The following is a 22,081-nucleotide window of genomic DNA, read 5'->3' on the forward strand; positions in this document are numbered from 1 at the left end:
ACAGTTGTCCTCCCCGCCGCCTCCTCGGAGCGACACCCCCCCTTCGGTGCACAGCACCTGGCAGTCTACGGCAATGGTAAAAAAATTTATTACTCCCCCCCCCCTCGCATTTACAAATGCTCAGTTACTCATAGTGTTATGATGTCACTATCACCCAGTTGTAAGGAAGGAAACTAAAACTGGTTCTCATTATGCATTGCTAAATCTCATTACAACGCATAACAAGAAGAATGTGTTGGTTACACTTGGCGGGGAATCAGAACTGAGTTATAGAGCCTTTCTCTGCCACATAGCTGCAACACTCACATTCCCCTACCCCCCCCGAAGAAGTGGAAACACATGCAGCAAACATCAGCCTCATCTTGCCTGTAGCATACACTTACATTTGGGACCATGCAAATATGGAAAATCCCCCACTTTAATGACTGTTATCTTTTCTTCCTGCAGCACATCATTAAGTTCCACAGAGCGTCCAAGGCCAACAAGAAGCCCCTGCAGCTGCCCAGAGGAATGGTGAAGTCCCTGCTCTACCAGATCCTGGACGGCATCCATTACCTGCACGCCAACTGGGTCCTCCACAGAGACCTCGTAAGAGAATTGAGGAGGGCATAGAGGGAGGGAAAATAGAAAACAACACAGCAGTTTATAAAAGACTGGAGCATTGTCACAGGGTAGAGAATCGGCCATGTGGTGTTGTATAAATGTGCATGTGTTGAGTTATTGTTCCTAACTGCCTTATTTTACACGTCTTAAATGTTATTGTGTGTTGATTAGTGAAGACATTTTACCACATATAACCAAGATTAGTATGCATCTTCATTTAAACACCCTCTCTAGTTGTTTTAGTTCACAATTATTTTACTTAAAAACTGAAACCTATTTCCATTTTTGTAGATTTTGTGTTCTGAAGAAAATGTTCCAGCTTGGCTTTTCTTGCTTTCTCACTGATTCTGTATTTTGTTCATCAAAATAATTATTCAAGAATAAATTCCGTCAGGTTTAAACAGATTTTACCAGAGTGAGATTGAAGAGGTAAGCCTGCTCTCCTGTGGGTCCATGTTATGTCCACGAGAGGGCAGCAACACAGAGTTTTAATTAGAAGAAGAATTGGGAGGAATGAAACCCTCTTTAATGGTCACACATGCAGAGCACACAGCGCCCGGGGAGCAATAGGAATGAAGGGGGGTGTCCGGTGCCTTGCTCAAGGGCACCACGGCAGGGCAGGAGTTGAACTGGGACCTCTCCAAGTAGCAGTCCACACTCCATATTTAGGTTTGGTCGGGGACTTGAACCGACGACCCTACGGCTCACAGTCCAAGCCCCTACTGACTGAGCCACTGCCGGACTAACCACACACCACACACAGTACTGTAGCGTCTGAAGAAGCGTTTCATTCAGTCTCCTTAACCAAACCAGGATCAACACTATATGCTAGTAGTAGCTATAAAGCTCATCTTTGAATTTTGGTATTAGTGACAGCATGAGCTCTTTTTCTCTGTAAATGTTCAAACATATCTGCATTGTTGAAGTCGATGTTGTATCTCTCTTTTCCACAGAAACCAGCTAACATTTTAGTGATGGGAGAAGGGCCAGAGAGGGGCAGAGTAAAGATTGGTGTGTACAATGTCTGCTGTTTTATTACAAACAATGTATCATTTGAGTTCTACTTTACTGACTGTAATGTGTGTTGTGCAGCGGACATGGGGTTTGCCCGCCTCTTCAATTCACCGCTGAAGCCTTTAGCCGATCTGGACCCTGTGGTGGTCACCTTCTGGTACCGAGCACCTGAACTGCTGCTGGGGGCTCGGCACTACACCAAAGCCATCGGTGAGGATTGTGCAACACCATCCATCTGCACCTCTTCCCACACTTACAGCCACAAGTTAAATGATATTGAATTACTCTTTCTTCAGATATCTGGGCGATTGGCTGCATCTTTGCAGAGCTGCTGACGTCTGAGCCCATATTCCACTGTCGCCAGGAGGACATCAAGACCAGTAACCCCTACCATCACGACCAACTCGACCGCATCTTCAACGTCATGGGCTTCCCTGCAGGTGAGGGGCAACTGCTGCCGGACTTAAGAAGGGAAATACGGAAAATTAGCATAATAGAGCCTCTTTATCATTAATTACTTACTGTGAAGCTGACAATTGAGCGGCCCGACCAAGCAAGGAGGCAGAACGTCCAAAGATACAACCCGGTGTGGGAATTATTAACTCATACACATATGATATGACACAGCGTCAATCTGCTGCTCCTGTGCGCACAGCCACCACAATACCAGCCTCCCAACAGACAGGGAAACAGAGCCTACATACACACCCACTAATCAACAATTAGACACAGGTGAGGGGAGAGCAATTAGACACAGGTGGGGGGGGGGGAGACAACACAGGGCACCAGGTGCACACAATCAACCGTAACAGACATGGGGAAAGGGGAACGCTTTAACATAAAACCAACCAAACAAAGGCAGACAAACTCAAACACAGACAGATGCACACACTACATACATTTCGCCACCAACAAAACTACACAACTCGTAACGGAGGCCGAGATCTATGGCCCCAGAGATCACCTCTGTTACACATACTGATATCCTCGTTATATTGCAAATGCTAGCATACCAAAGTGTTACAGTTTGCTTTTGAATAGTAAATGATGTGAAAGGAAATGTTTCCATTCCTAGCAGAGGCAGATTATTTGCCGCCTGGTGTTTTTTCTTAAGGCAGTTCTGTGGTCTGTTGGCTCTGAAGACCACTCCACTCACAAGATATCTGAAGCATAATCACAAACACAAACTTCTCCTTGCAGCGTTACATTTGGGCCTATATCTTCCAGTTCACTTAAGCTGCTGCTGATATGTTCCTTCTACCCTCTCTGCTGCTCTAGTTGTGTAATTCACTTCTCTTTCTGATGGTTTTGGTTTTGACTCTGCAGGACCATTAAGCCTTTCAAATCTGTTTTGAAATTATATAAAAACATGCCAGAAACAGATCTTACGCTGTCAGTGAAAAACAAAACTCAAGATGCTTTTGATGTAACAAGGAGATTGTTGTGGGTTAAATCGTAAGCATTAAAAAGATTGCAATCCAGACCGGGCAACCTAAATAATCTGCTCTTGGACGGAGGGAGGGGGGAGGGAGGGTGTGACATGGTGTAATCCTGCCTTTCCTTCATTTGACAGATAAAGACTGGGAGGACATCAAAAAGATGCCAGAACACTCCACGCTGATGAAAGACTTTAGGAGGAACACGTGAGTGAGCACAGAAGCACTGTCCTACTTTTCACTGAGATCAGAAACAGAGTTAGAGCAAAGTGCTATGTCTGCTGGCAAAAAGACAACCGTGTAATAAGTCTGCATATGTGTTTCTTTTCCATCACAGATACACAAACTGCAGCCTCACAAAGTACATGGAAAAACATAAAGTGAAACCAGACAGCAAAGCATTCCACTTGGTGAGTGAAAGAGCCTTGAGTTAGGGCGATTGCATGTCATTTGCATAATTAAAACGCACTATGCAATAAAGTTTGGTTCTCAATGACCAATGGAGCATGCTTTGTCATTATGCCGCCCGCTATTAATGGCTTCCTGTTTCTTTAAAGCTGCAGAAGCTGCTCACCATGGACCCCATCCGCAGAATCACATCAGAGCAGGCCATGCAGGACCCCTACTTTTTAGAGGAGCCCCTGCCGACTTCAGAGTGAGACACAGCACACACACACACACACACACACACACACACACACACACACACACACACACACACACACACACACACACTGTATCAGAGTCCTTGGCTCGAGTCACATGACCCGAGGGACGCCGCCCCCCCACTGGTCCCTTAGCTAATTGGCTCGGAGCCTTTTGAATGAATGTTTGACGATTCTCTCTGCCGGTTTTCTCCAGTGTGTTCGCAGGCTGCCAGATCCCCTACCCCAAGAGGGAGTTCCTGACGGAGGAGGAGCCGGAGGACAAAGCAGAGAAAGTAAGAAATGTAATCAAAGCGCTTTCATTACTTTCCAAACATACAAAATGGAATCATTTTAATAAAGACAGTCAAAAAATAACACATGCAGTCCAATGTTCTTTTGTCATTTTATACTAGAAAAACCAGCAGCAGCAACAGGGGAACAACCACACTAATGGGGCGGGGCACACAGGTAACCAAGACAACAGCCACACCCAGGGCCCGCCTCTGAAGAAAGTGCGAGTCGTCCCCCCCACCACTACCTCAGGTGGCCTCATCATGAACTCAGACTACCAGGTAGGGGTCTTCTCCGTCAACAGAAAATACACATTACTTTGTTTCTATTTAAGTCATATTATACTGTACGTATTATTTTTCGGGTATATCTATATTTCTCTTATATTATTTAGTTTTTCTTACAATGTATCATCTTTAACTGTGTTTATATATGCACCATATACAACAAGGACAATTCCTCATCTGTGTAAACCTACTTGGCAATAAACTTGTTTCTGATTCAAAATCTACATTTGCATTTTACCACAGTTGTGAGGGGCTGGAAAAGGCATGAAAGTGTTTGCTAAGTCCTTGAATTTGACCTTGGAAAAAGTGCAGGAGCCCTGTGCAAACTTAAGAGACCGAATCTAAGAGTGTTCTTTAATGTCTTCTGGTTTTCGTTCTCCCTCGTCTTGTTTTGCAGCGCTCCAATCCACACGCTGCCTACCAGAACCCTGGACCAAGCACATCACTGCCCCAAAGCAGCATGGGATACTCCTCGACCTCCCAGCAGCCGCCGCAGTACTCCCACCAGACCCACCGCTACTGAGACACCCCTCCCACACACACACACACACACACATATGCAATCATACACATATATACGCATACACAGCCCTCACCCTGCCCATCTGAAAGAATGTACTGAAGGATGTGGTGGGGATGTCCAAGGCAACAAACCCCCCCAACGTACAGAGGGCACTTTCTCTTCAGCAGGCTGTCAGGTCAGCACTTCTTCAAGATAACACACATTTCCCTGGTGTTAGAACATGACTTTTAGAGCAACACCTGCAGGGTGAAACACAAGGGGGAAGAGCGGCACTTTGGAGTCCAACCTGTTTCTGTTACCTGTCTTAATCAGACCAGCCGAGAGAAGATGGCTTGGTTTTTCTTTTGGGGGGGGACACACACACACACACACGTCTGCTGTGTCATCTCCTCCCCTCTTCTTCTTCACCTGTCTCCACACCCCCACCTTCCCCAGCCATTTACCTTCTTCCCGTTGGAGCTTGGATGAGACTAAGAGCTGCTATGTGACTGCCAGCGGTGACAGATTTCCTGTTCGACTGTCCTCCCGTCTGTCCTCCTGTCTATCTGTTTCATTTTGTGTGTGAGGGCTCAGCTGAGGACTGAACTGAGCTGCTGTGATGCATTCTGGGAGGGTGTGGAGCCCCCACAACTGTGATGGTTTTTGTTCAGAAGGACAAAAAAAGAGGATGACAACAAAATATTTTAGTAGTTAATTTAATCAGTTTTCATGGTTTTGTTTTTAACGGCGAGCGTGTCTGAGCGCTCAGCTGCTGTACGCTGTGGGCTAGACGTACTACATGATGACAAAACCAACCAATCGCATGGAGGATGGCAGACGGGACATGCATTACTGTATTGTATTGAAATATTTTACATGAAGCAAGTATCCTGACAATAAAAGTGGAAACATTGATATTATTGTTTGTACGTGGAAGAAAGGAACTGAGTAATGCAAACTGTTTTCCTCTCGCACCGGCAATGACATCCTTTTTGTTGTTGCAATTCCTACTTCACAAAGCTAGAACTGCTTATTATTTCTCAATATTTCAGTTTGTCTTAATAGTTTGCAAGAAATGTGAATGCATTTGCTGGATGGTTTTTGTGATAATCTATACACTACACAGGAAGGCTCTCCATTTTTCAGACACCACAATGTCCTTTTCTTTCATTGACCCTTTGATATGTTGCAATCTAAGTTATTTTAAGACAGCAGGCTTTAAGCTACAGGGCTGCACCACTGCACCACGTCATTACACAGTCAGTCACATACATGTGTGCTTTGGCATTCATGGCTAAATCAATTATATATGTTAAACTGGCAGCTGTATAACAAATGCAGGCAGTAGCTTTCCCCCTTGTCCAGGAATATCAGTGCATTTTCAATAATGAAAACTCCCTTTCTAGTGGACTCAACCCAGACTACTGTCGAGAGACTATTCTCTGCTCCCTTTCCCTGCTTAGATGTCTCCCATTCCCCTCTCGCTTTTTGTCTACAAACACACCTAGGAGAGTTAATATCTATGTATTGCAAGTTCTCTTTTTGAACCTTTTCCTGCAGGATGCTGACCAGCTATTTCAGTCTGTTACACAATACTATCCCAGCTCAGTCTCAGCATCACTGTATGGAGCATGTTTCTAAGCTCCTAAAAAAACTCTAGCTCCCACTTCTCTGCCTTATCTAAATAGGTCTGCAAAATCCCCACAGGCTCAAAAAGATTTTAATATTTTTGACAAGGAATGGGACCTATCTTTTAGCGTAAAAAAACAAACCCTAGTTAATCTCTTCAGCAACGCCCAACCGTAGCCCCGCCCCTTCCATTCGCAAACACCGCTTCCGAGCTGGGGAGTCTCCCTGTCACTCATTCGGTTTACGCGAGACCATTGGTTAATTCCAACGTCAATCATGTGTTAAATCCCCAGTCCGGTGATGTGATTGGTGAATGTAGCGCGGTGGGCGTGTCGTCGTCCTCAAAGGATTGTTTCCCCGGAGTGGCCAGACGGCTGGGGGACACAGGATGGAAGAGCTAATAGGAGTATCTAACGGGACATGCGGACGGGCTGATTTCTTCTAATATTTCAAGTGCTGGTGAGGGTCTTATTGTACTTTTTACAACCGCTAATGACAGCTTTTATGTTAATATTGAAATGTGTGTGGCAATGTCTGCTGAGTGTAGTCTAATTGGTCCATAATAACTCGACCACTGGACGAGCTAACCGAGTGGTCAGTTAATACGGACCCCCGGTGAAGGATAATAAGCCGACTCTGGGTGACCAAAACCCGCCTTAAATAGTCAATATTCTCCCCGCTGCTGGTTCACTTTAGTACCTTTTTTGACTCAATAATAGATATTGGGTTGTGATGTATCTCTGCAGAAAACGGCGGGTTGAAATTATGATTAAAACTGGCAGAAATTCCCGAGAACCGAGGGCGTAGGAGCAGATGTGGGTCAGTCCATCAGTAACGGGAAGCGGCGGTGCGGAACACTGATTGATCGTGGTTGCCATTAGTTCACGCGTGTGTGTGTGTGTGTGTGTGTGTGTGTGTGTGCGTGTGTGCGCGCGTGCATGTGTGTGTGTGAATCAGCATGTGGAGAGGACAGAAAGGGAGTGTGTGTGTACTGTGTATGTGTGTGTGAATTAGTCATTTTAAAACATCAAAAAGACTACAGTGTAATAACTTCACAATGACATTCATGTGGTGATAATGAGAGAATATTCTGATTGTCATAATGAAATCCACTAGCAAAAATATCATTAAAATCTTTCTGCAACTATTGAATATCAATTAATAGATTTTCCACGTTTTAGATTAGTAGATTATGGATTTATCAAATGGCAAAATGTATATAAAAACGTAAAACATAAAACTCAATGTGGGAAGTAGTTATAGCATCAGCTTGAAATATATTAAATTGATGATGTCATGACGAAAAACTGCAACTGTCAAGCATGTACTGTTTTAAATATCTGCTTATTGCATGTTTTAATACATGATATCCTCTTCTACAGAAATAATCAGCTATTTAGCCCATTGTATCTCCATTAGGATTATAACCGTTTTGGGGTCGTGTTTGCATTAGGCCGGTATTTGGGTAAATTAATCCTGCAGATTTACTCAACAGATAATAGGATTGGGAGATCTGTTTGATGGAATTGAATATTTTCAGATATCAACAGAAAATAGGGCAAATGTACGTAAAAAAACACATAGTTGGTGTTCAAAATGTCAGTGTTAGTAAATGATAGAAAGACAAGATTATATCATGTTACGATGAGCTAACAGTCAACCTTTCAAATGTTATTTTGCTGCTAACTGAAGGCTAAAGTTATTGTTAAACTGCCGAAAGGATTCAGTGGATAATATTACCCAGAGTGCCTCAGTGTTTCACTACCCTGCCCTGAGTAGTATTGGGACGAGGTGAGGTTCCTGGACAGGCACAGTGTCTCGGCAGAATCTTTTTTTTTTACGTCATATTTAGGGCAGTGTGACCTGACGTAATCCAGCCTGCATTATTCATCACATCAGAGCCTGCACACAAGAAGCTGTACCCGGCTCATGCATTCATAATGACTTGCCTTTCAGATTTTAATGGAGTTCTCTCATCTGTAGTAAAGGCCTGGCAGAGAGGAAGACCCTGAACCTGCATGTCACCCCTCTGAGGATCTACTGTAGTCTACATGCTGCTGATGTGACCTTTTAAAGGCTACCTGGTGTGTTTGTGTACATGTTTGGGTGCCTAACTTGAGTTGTATGAATTAAGCATCCTAACACATGAGTGAGAATGTGTGTCGGCTAATACTCTCTGGTGTCTCTGGATTATGTCCGGGCTTTACTCTCCCCTCTCTTTCTCCCCCGTGTGAGTGAAGGAGCGTTCATTGCAAGAGGACTGGGGGCCTTAAAGAAGGTCGAAGACGAGGAGGAGGAGGAAGAGGAGGGGGGAGGATGCATGGGAGAGCTATTGCTGTTGCCGTGTGAACGAAGCTCTATTGTCCCGGGAACCTTTCACAGTGGCTTCCCCGAGGTCCCTGTTCATACCCCTCCCCCACCCCGTACACCCTTTCTCCCTCACAAACACAAACACACAGTTTTTCCTCCAACACAGCTTTTTCTCACACACTGTCTCACTTTTATCCCACTCGGTGACCCTCCACTTTCCCCTCATTTCTCACAAGCAGACCTTCCTCCCTCCTTCCCTCCTTCTTCCTTCTTCTTCTCCCCCCCTTCAGTTGCTCATTATTTCACCTCATTGATGTGATGGTCATGCCAGCCAGCCAGACAGTAAAAGCAAAAACATGCAATCTTCTCATTTGCATCCCCCCCCTCTTATATGAAGTAGCACAGTGTTTCTAAATGCTGAATTAAGAGGCCTGTAAGCCAAGCCTCATTGATGCATTCAGGGTCCTTTATGGCTGTGCATGATGGTGTCATTTAACCCTTTGTTTTCTCTTATTAGCGAGGGGCCGTTGGGGTTTGTAGGGGGTCGCTAGCTTAGATAACGGGGCCAGATGAGGACGCGGCTGGTGGGAATATGCGTTGGCGAACAGAAGTGTGTTTTCTCGTGCTGAGACACTGATAGCACTGCTACTTGCTTCGTCTGTCGTCTGTGTTAGTGTAATGATGATGTAACCAGAGTACTCAGAGTCTTTACTTGAGTAAAAGCACTAATACCACACAGTAGAAACACTTCATTTCAACTAAAAGTACTGCATTAAGTAACCTCATTAAGTAAAAGTATGTAAGAAGGATTAGGGAAATGTTCTTCAAGGAGTCCCTGTAGAAAACATCTCTAAAAATCTAAATTGAAAGCAGCAAATCTTCACATTTAAGAAGCTGGAACTGCCAACACATTTATTTTCTAATAATCTTTTCTATTAACACACTTTTAGTTACTTAAATATCATGTAGGATGGCTTCATCTATACCAAATTGTCATCATAATCATGTATTTTCCTAAGTATTGTGTGTCAAAATCAGAACATAGAGAGTAACTACTAAATACATCCATCCATCTTCTCCCGCTTATCCGTGGTCGGGTCGTGGAGGTATCAGTTCCAGCAGAGAGCCCCAAACTTTATTTTCCCTGGCCACATCAACCAGCTCTGACTGGGGGGTCCCAAGGCGCTCCCAGGCCAGCGAAGAGATATAATCCCTCCACCTGGTCCTAGGTCTACCCCTTGGTCTCTTCCCAGCTGGACGTGCCTGGAACACCTCCCAGGTGGCATCCTAACTAGGTGCCCGAACCACTAAATACATCTGTAAAATAAATATAGTGGAGTCAAAAGTACAACATTTTTCTTCCAAAAAGAAGAGAAGAAGTATTTAGTATAAAAGGAAAATACTCTACTAGTATAGCTCACTCTTTTGACTCTTGTTAGCCACTAAGAAGGTATATATATATATATATATATGTGTTATTATTGTGTTATAAAACGTTCTTCCCGTCTACTTTCTGTGATCATAAATGAATATCTGCAGGCTCCAACAAACATGGTTGTATTTCTAGTACCTGCCGTCTATTATTAGCTCCCTGTCACACTGCCAGAGCCCCCGTGTCTCTCCAACCTGCTTTTCTTGGAGTGACTTTTCATCTTTCTTTTGCACCAGAAGGAAAGTATGGAACTGCAATCAGCATCAGTGCATCTAAAAACGTTTTGAGCGCGTTTCCATCTGCTGCTCGCTGCATTGTTCAGACAGGAAGCGGAGACAGGGAGGAAACAGGAGAGCCAGGTCGAGGCGCACAAACAGGAAGCAGGAAGAGGCTCAGATAAGATGGCTGCTCTGATGCACCTTGGGAATGATCCTGCTCTGGGGAATAGTTTGTAGTCTTTTTGAACTACACAGAGTGCCTGGTTTAAGAAGCAAAGTTCCGAGTGGGGGTAAACATGTTTTCACAGATAGGAAACTGCTCGGCGTTCCAGTTTTTGGGAGCGTGTCCATGATCTGTGTGTTTGTGTCAGGGTTCCAGCTGGGCGTCTGACAGGCCGGCCGCGGATAAGCTGCCATCTTCCTCTCTCTAATGCTTTAATCTCTGCTGGTCGCAACGAGTCATCTGGCTCTGGGACCCTGCTGGTCATCACTCTCAGTCCCCCTAACACCCGCTCACCCCATGTTTCTACGTACTTTATACACAGGAAGAAGCTATAAGCACTATAAGCTCACAATGCTTTCCTTTATGACAAGAGCAGCAACGCAAATAAATGAATATATAGAGAGGATATGGACGTAAACAGGGAGTTCATATTTATTGCAGGGTTATATTTTTGACTTCATACGGGCATTCACGCAGGGGCAACTAGAGTTCGGTGTTGCAGACAAATCAAGCGTTGTTACTCAGTATTCATTATGATTATTGTGTCTAATAGCTGCTGCTTATTTCTTTTTAAAACAGGCAAATCATTTGAGAGAATTTGACATGTTAACTGTATTTAGGCCTTTAAAAGCCAGACAAGAGTTTGATCAAAACAAATAGAAAATGTCTTCAATTGAAGATGATAAATTGAGGACATTCTTGTCTATTTTTATTCATTTATTTATCTGTTTTGCAAATTAATTGTAGCCTCTTTACATGGGAAATTTGAGTTTTGTTGGATCATACTAACCATTTCAATATATAATTTTTCTTCCTATTCCTATAATTTTCTGACATTTTAAAGAACAAACAATTCAGTAGTTAATTTAGAAAATAATCTGTAAATTAGTCCAGCCTTAATTTGATAATGAAAATCACCAACATCTAGCCTCTTATCACAACTCTGTGTTACATTGATATATGTCCCCCTCACTCTGGCAGATGTGTGCAGTGTGTGTCCACAGAGTGGGGGACGGCTGTCATGCTCATGAACATCAGATGCAGTCAGCCGGCATCTGGCACGCTGCTCCCCTCCATTCATCCTCTGTAAGCAGTGTGTAAAACTGTGTGTGTGTGTGTGTGTGTGTGTGTGTGTGTGTGTGTGTGTGTGTGTGTGTGTGTGTGTGTGTGTGTCTGCAGTGTGTGACGGTGTGAGGCCTCGCCATGCAGCGGCATGGCGAGGCCTCACACCGTCACACACTGCAGACACACACACACACACACACACACACACACACACACACACACACACACACACACACACACACACACNTAATGGTAAAATCAATTTGATATCAATGGTAAAATCAATTTGATATCAATAGAATAATACCAAAAAAAGTAAATAAAATCCCTATTTTAAATGTTATATTTGACATGCAAGTTGGTCACCAAGAATGTTCGAGAGCTATTTGATAATTTAAATAATATTTTGAAACCACTTTTTCTACAACTTTATATACATTTTGTCTCAAGGCAAGTATGTTTAACACAACAAGTGCATGTTTTAGCTTTTTGGGCATGGATTATTCGATTTTTTATATGGGGGACATGAAATGTCCTCCAATTCTGGAATGACCCTTATATCAGATTGCAGGCCTTACCTTCATGGTGAAGCTCCTCCCACAGCCAGCGTGCGAGCAGCTGAAGGGCTTCTTGCCTTCATGCTCTCCCAGCACATGACTGTCCAGGTTAAAGCCACGAGTGAACGTTTTATCACAGCCGTTCCTGATGCACGACAGCATCCACTTGTCTTCACAGTGGACACGCAGCTCGTGCTGTTGTTTGAACCAGGCGTTGTTAGACAGCTTGATGCACTCCCCACAATGCACCTTGACTAAAAAACAATAAGTATTAAACACAAGTGCAATGTGAGTCATATGAACACTTTGCAGCATTACTCGTACCTTTATGTTCTTTTCTGTGCTTCAGATATGCTGTCCACGTCTTTCCCTGAAAAGGACACGCTTCATTCTCACAACCTGCAGAAGAGAGTTTTGTTAAAAACACACAAATAAAAAGGAATCAAATCTTTATGGTTATCAACCAACCTTCAGGCACTTTCTCATGATGCTTCAGCTTTCGGAGGGAGAGAAATTCTCTTGTGCAGCCACTGACAGTACAACTGCATTAAAAGATAAATAAAAGATCAGATGTGACATCGCCAAGGAGGACAGATACTATTGCGTCAGACGTGCAAGCTACTCACGGAAAAGGCAGAATCCAGGTGTTCATCCAGATGGGCTTTCAGTTGGTTCTTCTTGCTGAAATCCTTTCCACAGCCCTTATGGTCGCACTAAAACAGAACAATGAGCAACACTACATCATCACAGTGAACCCAAACCTATGTGTGATAAAGATACAATGGCTATTTGTAGGATTATTTTACTCTCTATAGCCTATCCTTGTGCTGGTGAACCCGAGCCATGTGGTTCTTCATGCTAGTGTATGTCCCAAAGCCTTTGGAGCATTCATCAGCCAGACACCTGGAGACCAGAGAGGGTAAGAGTTCAAAGCAAAGCCAAGGTTACATTGTATTATAACCATGGCATTTAAAATAGGGAACACAGCGGCTTACTTGTGTGATTGTGCTGATGTCTGCTGAGTTGATAGCGAGCGCTAAAGCTCTTGTCACATTCCTCACATCAAAAGGGTTTCTGAGATTTGGGGAAACATATGTCACATTACTCCACTTTCTCATGTAACTTCTTCTGTTTGGCCACTTACCAATCCTGTGTGTTTGCAAAGATGAGCGTCAAGCCTCCATGACTTACTGAAGGCAGCTTTACAATCTAAAAAAAGAACAAACTAAGCTTTTGTGACTTTGCAACCTCTCCACCTTTAATAAGAGATGTTAGATGTTGTGTTTTGGTCACAGACAAAGCTATAGTTGTAAAGGGGCAGGACATGTACTGACCTCCAATGCAGCAGCACCACTGACTGCGCCTAATTTAACTTATTGGGGTGTACCAATTAAAGGAGGGACGGGGGTGTCCTACTCCACTGAAACTGAAAAATATGCAAGCATTTTTACTACGACAAATGGATATTCTTTTTTTAGACACTTGTGCAACATATGATAAGAAGATTTGGGCCCCTGAGTGTAATCCCATTGATACTCAAACGTTATAAATGTCCATGACTCTTTCCTCCACATTGATTGATTCAGGCTCTAAAAATGTCACCTTGGCTCCTTCAGTGTGTTTCCCTATCTGCTGATCTGCTGTGCAGGGAGAGAGGCGACTGTCTGTCTCGATTAATCACACACACACACACACACACACACACACACACACACACACACCAAGAATTTACTGCTCTAATCTTAATCTTATCAACCCTCCAATATTGTTTTCTGATAGGTGTGATTTATTGTCAGAAAGTAGACTTCAGTGAGATCCTTTGAGACCAACAAAACTGAAACTAAATCAACCTTTCTAAGCCTTTAAGCATTCACAAAAAGACCGATATTTCACAACTAAAGATACTTGTGAGGTTTGATGACCAGTAGCTAATGTTTGCTACTGTTAGCTTACTTTAAGAACATGGTAAGACACATTAGTTTGTTTCTTTGGTCACTTTATGACACTATTTCAGCTAAATGCTAAACAATGTCACATTAAAGCTATGCTAACTTTAGCTAAACAGTAGCCACTGTAGCTGCAATTGACAATAATAGTAAATGCTTAAAAAGCTGTATAAGTAGCACAAGAAGAACAGTCATAAACCAGCTAAGTGACTCAGTAACTGACTCATGGAGCAACATATGTCTAAGGTTAACTAACATAAGCTAACTTTAGCTGCTAATAAACTACTGGTAGTATATGTACTGTATTCATATATAGGTCGAAGACTATTTATTTCTTCCTTTAAAAGTTAAAGTCAATCTGAATGCTGAAACTGTCATTTAATTTAATAAGAAACTTAGCTTTTAAACTTCTTAAGGCATTAACGGTTAGCCTAAATGCTAAAACATTCTGTAAGAATATCACAACAGAGATGTCATTGTCAACAAATCAAATAGTTAGCATTGTCTGCAAGAGAGCTAAATCCATTTCAACCCTTTTATAAAATGTTTAAATTAGCTAAGACATTTTTTGTATACAATACATCCATCTACCAGACAGGGTGTATTGAATTGAGCAAGGTATGTCTGCCTGTTTACGAATTCCACTTTTCATAAAACCAATTTTTTTTTACATAGACTTGCTTTAGAGCCATTCTTAGGTGCTGTTGGAGAAAGACAAAGACACTGACAATCCAATAACACTATCTGCTTGTCCAAACATTGGAGATCACCCTCTGAACCCGTGCCATGCTCTCATGTGAAACCTTTGACTGAGTCCTGTGAATGAGGCCTATTGAGAGCCTGTTGGGCGTTACCTCGCTGCCCTCCCACGCTTCAGGTAAGCCAGCCTGGGTCAGTTGACAACATTATCAGCCTCTCCTCATCCGGTCCCCCCACCTCAGGGCCAGGATCAATACAGCTGGCCAAATATCCACATATATGACCATGCCTGCCCCCTCTCTGATAACCAGACTCTATCACCCCACCTATCACAGATACAGCATGCACTCTGTTTGGCCTGTAGCGGGATCTCCTTGAGCCTTTGTCCAACCTCCAGGCCTTTCCCAAACACACACACACACACACACACACACACACACACACACTGTTCACACCCACGATTTCATCACAAATATGAGTTTTTAGACCACTGAGGGCTTTTTTTCTACAAATAGGGGCCTTGGAGGGGGCCAAGAGAACAGATCTTAAACGGTTTGTACATCCAAATCATAAAGTAACATTTTCTAATTTACCTCCTTAGGTTTTTTTTTAAACAATTCGTATATTTAACATAATTTCAGGGGAACTATTGTACTTTTTACTCGACTTTCTTTTTAATTAAATAGTCCCTATGTTTAAACTGACTACATACAAGGTACTTATTAAAACTTTGCGCACAAACCTAAGAGCTAATAAAATAAGAAAAAACACAAGAATAGCTCAACAAAAAAACAATAATAGGAATAATAAGGGCTTTAAACATTTCCAAAAGCCCTTTACTATTGTAACACTTTCCATTCAGCATACCTTTACTTTTGATATTTGTTGTGATAGATCTGGTGCCTTTTCTTGAAATTGAGTATTTAAATATGAGCTTTCGAACCTATAGTCCCTTTTACCATTCATGTTCCACATAACACACTGCCAACCATTTTCTGAAGGACTATTACTTATAGAAAATATCTCCAAATAAAGGTAATGCTGAAGTCTGTGAATTATGTCGATTAACCAAATGTTTCTGGAAATTCAAAAAGCTTTTTTAACTGCTTGAATGTCACAAATGTAATCCCTAATGTCCTCAGAGAAATCTCAGACACAATCTAGGCACTGAAACTGGCCTTGAAATAGATATTTGACTCGATAACATTACAGATTATTGTAAGAAAATCTGGATGAACCTATCCTTTAAATGAAGTGAGATCAGTGGAAATCATTTCATAAAGTGCCACATTTCCACACTCTTGCATCAGTGGTGTCCACATCCAATGATCTGTTTGTGTGTGTGTGGTTAATGTGTAACACCGCAGGTCGATACGGCTGCTGGCTGAGCTGACAGACTCAATCTGTGTGTGTCAAACGTGTGTGATTAAAGAGTTCATAGTGCTCCACGGCTTTTATCCACCATCATCTTCCCTCCCTCTGGCCGGCTTTCTCTCTCCCTCTCCTTCTCTGTTTACTTTGTCCTGCTTCAATCAGTAACCTCCATGAGTCAGTGTATCTGTGAAAACACACACACAAAGGGCTTACTGTAGATGTAAAGGCAGGATTATGGTATAAGAAGAACGCTGAAAAGACTTGCAATCCACATTTTCGCTCATTTGATCAGTTTTCTACCTAAAAAAATGGGAATACACAGAAATATAGAGGGACTTTCCACCTTATCTCAATACCACAAGCCAGATCCAGATCAATACCAAGGGCTTTGGCTGCCACCCGCTCTTTGATTGATTGCATTTTATTTTTCCATCTGTGTTTTCCTGGTTCTCCTCAGGTTGTTGGATACTTATTACTCCGTCCTGATAAGAGTTGTGTATGAGTTATCTGACCTGAGGCCTGCAGGGTTATGAAGGTGAAGAAAGACGACCGCTGCAGGTTTATCTCAACACCATTGTCCAGGAGGAGATTACATCATCCATTTAGTCTTTCCTCTTTTGTTAAATGATTTCACTTACTATATACTCCAAGAAAATGCAAGTGATGCATCCAGAGAAATGGAATATCATCCTAGAATTGATTCACTGTTGGCCTTCCCGCTCCTGACCACACACACACACACACTTCACGCTGTCAGCTGCTCCCTATCTCTGTAAACTGGTCCTAATTCGTGTCAATATTGGGTAAAGTACTGAGGTGCGATGAGATAACCTATTTGTCACATAACCAGCCAGCCATTCAGCCTCCACTGATTAAACAGCACACATCAAGTGGTCCACACACACACACACACACACACACACAGCGTGACAGGCAGCTCATAAACACACACAGGTATGACTAATTGATTTTATATTTTTATCTAGAGGAAAATACTATAAAATGGATATAGGCAACTTAACAATAAAATAATTTTAGCGATGTCACCTTAAAGGAAAAACTACTATAACTATTATCTTAATCTAATTCACTAAAAACGACAGGAAGGTTAACAAATGCATGTAATGCCCATGATGGCACATGAATTGCTTTGACATGCCTAAATTGGTTTCATATTCTGTACATATTCAGCTATCTTAATTGTTACATGTGAATCCAACTTTTTAAAATTGACACCGACTTCCCTTAATGTTTTTATAAATCAACATTAAGCGAGTATTCAGTAAAATATTGTAGATATTGTTTTTATATTAGATTTGGTGTTCGGGTCGGGAACAACTAAATGAAGGACAATGATGATTATTCCAAGCTTAACATGTCCTGGTGCACACTGCCCCCTAGTGTACAATCACAGTCACTACCTTGGGGAATCCGACTGTTTTAATCGATGCAATTTACTGTGCAGACATCACCTTCATTCAAAGTCTATCAAAACATAAGGTGTATCAGGTGCCAGGCATTGAGCATGACAATATCATTTAAATAATTTCCCCAGACTGGGATCAATAAGAGCATCTCCAATTTGATGTCGTATTTTAAGCAACTCTAGTCCCATTTATAACCAAATAATTGATACTTACAGAATATAAGTATTGTTGACACAAGTCTGTTATGAGAAAAACTGCCACAAAAATAAATAAATGTGTGTTACCCAATAAAGGCTGTTTTTTTCCTTGAGGATTAGGATATTGACACATATCGCAGAAATGCACTAGAGCTGATTATTCAAGACGTATACAGTAATAAAAAGGCTTTACAGACGCATGAAGAAAGTTAAATAAATACCGTTAAAGCTTTAGTTGGTGCTCATGATCGGTGAGCCTATAGTGAGACTAGAGAACTGAATGTAAAATGCTTGTGCCACGTGAGCTGGTCACTCAGATCGCCGGTGAAATGTTAAAGAGTGTTTGATTTCATTGAGTAATCAAAGGAGGAGGATCATCAGCACATCATGACACTTTAAAAAAAGAAATACAAGTGTGAACAGATGACAACATGACCACCAGTGTGTGTACAAATGTTTTTATTTTCATCAGCATTTATGCCATGAACTCATAGGGGATGGGCTCCAGCAGCTGGGGCACGTTCTTCTTGGTGCTGATGAACTTAGCCTCACGGGGAGCTTGTGGCTGTGGAGACAAGAGGGCATTTCAGATGATGCACTTATAAGGATAAAGACTAAAAATGCATTAAATATGACAACAAATGAACAACAATGGTTGTAAATACAGTCAAAGCCCACAATTTCTGTTTTTTCCATTCATAATTCCAGAAATGTAATATTAGGCTTTAAATTGTAACTGGTTTCAGTTTGATGTACACTACAGTGGATCGTAAATCACTGCGTCTTAAAGAGTATTTTTAAGACACTTTGATGGGAAATCGAGATGTCACTGAATTGGGCTTAATGTCTCACCTGTCTCTTCAGCTCGATCCAGCTGCCGTTCTGCTTGGCCTCCATCTTCCTGGCCTCGTTGGCTTTGACGCGCTGCAGGAAGCTGTCCCTGCTCTTTGAGTGCTTCACATGCTCAATACGCACGTTGATCCTCTTGGCCAGGATCCTTCCCCTGTAAAGTACAACATAAAGTTAATAACGCAAAAAAGGAATCGACATGTTTCAATGAATGCATTCCTCTCTTCTGTCTCCTCGACACAGACCCAGGTCAAACAGGAGTTTGGATGGGGTGCTTAAGGATGAAAATACTTTTCCCCATCTGAATGACCACTGAAGGACACGAACAATCCAGGTGGCAAAGTGAAAATGGGGGTCACATCCCTCTTAAGTTCGAGATAAGGAATCTAAACATGTACAGCACAATTAGATTGAAGCCATTACGTTCTGAAGGATGGAGGTGTCTAAGTGGTAAACCTGCTGCCTGATGATCTATCCTAAGTACTCAAGGTCAATAACTAACCTCAACCAAGAGGTATGGTTAAGAAAATGCTTCCAAACATTTCACCAATTAGAGATCTGTGAAAGACTGATCTGTCTAAAAGTGGCTTGAGACCACAGAGAAACATAAGGCATGTAATCCCCTGTGAGGGTCATGACAGGGCATATGCAGGAATCCTGAAGTCAAATGTAATACTTTTTAAGACCCCGCGGACACCCTGCATGATGCCAACATTGTTACTTGGATTCACACCTGAGATACAGATCAACAAATCACAAACTATGTACACTTAAGTCCTTTTGGTGTGCTCAAAGTCACATTAGTGTACACTCCAAAATAAAAATGCCGCCTCCTACTTACTTGACCTGCTTGTTGACAATGATGCCGACAGCATGTTGGGTCACGTTGTACACACGGCCTGTCTTGCCATGGTAGCACTTATGGGGCATTCCTTTCTGGATGGTACCTGTGCCCTGAAGAAATTAAAAACATAACATTTTAACAATAAGCAACAAGTCTATTTTTGACTTGAAATATCGACGAGGATCTTCACATTAGAATACTAGGAATATTAAAATGTAGTGTTTTTGTAGTGTGGCCCACAATAACTACGCATTATGTTAAACCATGAATGCATGTTTGGTGACTCAATTCTGTTTAACTTACTGATCACCAAAAACAAAAGTTACTTGTGAACTCATATGCCGACTCTTACCTTGATATCAACAATATCGCCTTTCTTGTAGATGCGCATGTAAGTGGACAGAGGAATTGGGCCTGTGAAGTAAATTCATGCAATTATTGTTTTGAATGTGTAAAGAATTGTTACAAAAGCCCAATGTTTTCCTACATCACATTAATGAAAGCGAAATGAACCCAAAGCATGGTAAAGCTTCTGATTCAACAAGTACTCACCATGTTTGCGGAACTGTCTGCTGAACATGTACCTCGTCCCCCTCCTCTTTCCTCTGGTGTTCGTCATGATGCCTGATTACTGAGAGAAAATGGACATCAGTTAGTCATTATAGAGCCTTAACATTTACCTGTAATGTAAACCTATTATTAAATATAGAAAGAGGGAACGTCAATTACATCTATCCATCATATAATCTACTATATTTGAATCTCAATGTGGCACATGAGAAACTACTGTAATGACAAGTCACACTCAAGTCAGCTGGCACACAGAATAGAAATAAGATCGTTAGTAGTTTGACATCTAAGGAAGAAGTGAATTAAATCAAAAGTGGTGCATTATAATCTTAAGCATGCACATAGTGTTTTTGATCCATCACAATGTGGCACTGCTGCCAATTGTAACGACTGAGTTTGAGAAGATATGCTAACGATAAGGCTAGCAACAGACTACATGTCCAAGTAGAGGCAGCATTAGCAACTAGGCAGCACTGTAACGTTATCTGCAGTGTAAAGCATGCCAAAGAAATCCGCTTTAAGTTATTTAACAGCGGAGATAACAGGGTTTTAGTGGAAAAACACTGTTTCTGCTATCGTTTCTCTGTCTGCCAGGCCCGCATGGAGAGCCACGCTGCTCGTGCCTCTCACATTCAACGCTAAATATCACAAGTGTTACGCTTTTCGACGCACTGTTACTCCACTGATATTTAAGAGAAGAGCTAACACGCATATATGGATGTAACTGTGTTGGAATGATTTGAAAATAAAGTAGAAAATAACAATTAACACGGAGAGGATCTTACCCCCGGTCTCTACAAGATGGCGGGTATGGCGAAAAGAGAGACTGAAAGACCCCAAACTCCGCCTTGTGAAATACTGTCAAGGCAGGCTACACTAACGCCTGAACAGAAATAATGTGACGTTAACGAAGGGAACAAGTACAACAGTCAGTCGGCCTTTCACAAATTACAACAATAACTTAAGTTCAATTTCCTGTCGATAATTGGTCCTAAATCAGTTCTGATCCATAACATTTTTGTGATTTTCTGTATACTTTGTACGTTGGTGCAAACCGTGCAAACACCATTCAAAGCCACATGATGCGCATGCGCGAAACTTCAAGAAGGCTATCCTTTATTTTCTCTTGATGATAGTAACTTTAGCCATTATTTTAACGATTTTTAATATGCCACTGAGCTTTTCTCATTAGGTGAGAAAAGACATTTGTGGTCCTTAATAAAGCTAATCCACTTAATTATCCTGAAGAAGCAGAGGGGGAAAACAACTAGCATTGAATGCTCTGGATGTGTAAAGAGAACTGGGACTTTGTTTACATATAAAGTAATACAGAAAATATATTAAATAAAAGTTTCATATTTCAGACTAAATATTTGTTGAGTACAGAATTAGTTTTGATTCTGAATGATGAATTTCATTACATTCATAATGTTTTTAATAGTGCTACTATTCATGAAGCCCCAAATGGAGCGACTGTAGGTTCAGAAAGTACCCGGATTATCCGGGGCCCTTTTGCTTACAGCGCATGCGCACTAGAGTTTTCCTTAAACCCCAGCTCAGTCAAATGAAAGGAGGGATTGCAGGGAAGTATTTTGTCTTAAATTACTTTTTAAATGACATTTTAGTTAAACACATCTTTATCCTCTGGAGGCTTCTGGAAACTCAACACTCAGTGCTTAAAATACCGATTTAATGCATTCATTAATTCAATTAAGAAGTTTAACCAATTCAGATAATGAAATACTGGAAACATTAAAACACAGGATAAAACACTTCTTTAAATGTAAAGGTAGATAATTAAATAAAGTAAAAAAATACAAGTTTTCAGCGCATTTTAGAACTTTGAGACCCTACTGATTTAAACAAGGGCTATACAAGTGTTCGTGCTGGGTCGTTTATTTATCTAAAAAAACAGTAGACGTTGATTTACAGACGTCTCTTTACTAATGTAAGTCAAAGGG

General features: G+C 41.7%; 3 protein-coding genes across 5 annotated transcripts in view; 1 reads left to right on the plus strand and 2 right to left on the minus strand.

Moving 5' to 3' along the window:
- The window catches only part of cdk8 (cyclin dependent kinase 8), a 10,252-nt gene extending 4,557 nt beyond the window's left edge, over window positions 1–5,695 (plus strand). The window contains exons 3-12 of one of the 3 annotated variants that reach the window (XR_797916.1): window positions 448–588; window positions 1,557–1,614; window positions 1,696–1,827; window positions 1,914–2,057; window positions 3,191–3,260; window positions 3,391–3,463; window positions 3,611–3,708; window positions 3,915–3,993; window positions 4,085–4,272; window positions 4,676–5,695. Coding sequence is in view for 2 of the 3 variants with exons in the window: in XM_010766756.1 (XP_010765058.1) it covers window positions 448–588; window positions 1,557–1,614; window positions 1,696–1,827; window positions 1,914–2,057; window positions 3,191–3,260; window positions 3,391–3,463; window positions 3,611–3,708; window positions 3,915–4,002; window positions 4,114–4,272; window positions 4,676–4,801 (1,089 nt within the window). In the remaining variant the exon portion in view is untranslated. Of the gene's footprint in view, window positions 1–447; window positions 589–1,556; window positions 1,615–1,695; window positions 1,828–1,913; window positions 2,058–3,190; window positions 3,261–3,390; window positions 3,464–3,610; window positions 3,709–3,914; window positions 4,003–4,084; window positions 4,273–4,675 lie in introns of all 3 variants that reach the window. The other 2 variants (XM_010766757.1, XM_010766756.1) reach the window with 2 other exon arrangements.
- Window positions 5,696–12,217: 6,522 nt separating this feature from the next.
- LOC104941628 (transcription factor IIIA-like) lies at window positions 12,218–12,997 on the minus strand. Its single transcript, XM_010766761.1, has 4 exons — window positions 12,841–12,997; window positions 12,683–12,756; window positions 12,539–12,613; window positions 12,218–12,468 (listed from the first exon to the last, which is right to left on the minus strand). The coding sequence occupies exons 1-4, from the start codon at window positions 12,864–12,866 to the stop codon at window positions 12,218–12,220; spliced, it is 426 nt and encodes a 141-aa protein (XP_010765063.1). The 5' UTR covers window positions 12,867–12,997.
- A 5,302-nt stretch (window positions 12,998–18,299) lies between these two features.
- rpl21 (ribosomal protein L21) lies at window positions 18,300–21,007 on the minus strand. Its single transcript, XM_010766758.1, has 6 exons — window positions 20,906–21,007; window positions 20,103–20,181; window positions 19,903–19,964; window positions 19,548–19,660; window positions 18,710–18,860; window positions 18,300–18,422 (listed from the first exon to the last, which is right to left on the minus strand). Exons 2-6 carry the CDS (start codon window positions 20,167–20,169, stop codon window positions 18,333–18,335), a joined length of 483 nt encoding a protein of 160 aa, XP_010765060.1. The 5' UTR covers window positions 20,170–20,181; window positions 20,906–21,007; the 3' UTR covers window positions 18,300–18,332.
- Window positions 21,008–22,081: the final 1,074 nt, after the last annotated feature.

This window comes from Notothenia coriiceps, unplaced genomic scaffold, assembly GCF_000735185.1.
Source record: "Notothenia coriiceps isolate Sejong01 unplaced genomic scaffold, NC01 NC01_scaffold00003545, whole genome shotgun sequence".
Classification (NCBI taxonomy): domain Eukaryota; kingdom Metazoa; phylum Chordata; class Actinopteri; order Perciformes; family Nototheniidae; genus Notothenia; species Notothenia coriiceps.

Excerpts from the sequence above, each read along its gene's own strand:
- LOC104941628 (XM_010766761.1), bottom strand. The coding sequence starts at position 12,866 with ATGAACACCTGGATTCTGCCTTTTCC. Across the intron at positions 12,757-12,840 it reads ACCTGGATTCTGCCTTTTCC|TTGTACTGTCAGTGGCTGCA; the intron begins GTGAGTAGCTTG and ends CTTTTAATGCAG. Across the intron at positions 12,469-12,538 it reads GCACAGAAAAGAACATAAAG|TCAAGGTGCATTGTGGGGAG; the intron begins GTACGAGTAATG and ends ATTGTTTTTTAG.
- rpl21 (XM_010766758.1), bottom strand. The coding sequence starts at position 20,169 with ATGACGAACACCAGAGGAAAGAGGAGGGGGACGAGGTACATGTTCAGC. Across the intron at positions 19,965-20,102 it reads CAGACAGTTCCGCAAACATG|GCCCAATTCCTCTGTCCACT; the intron begins GTGAGTACTTGT and ends TTTACTTCACAG. Across the intron at positions 19,661-19,902 it reads GCGATATTGTTGATATCAAG|GGCACAGGTACCATCCAGAA; the intron begins GTAAGAGTCGGC and ends TAATTTCTTCAG.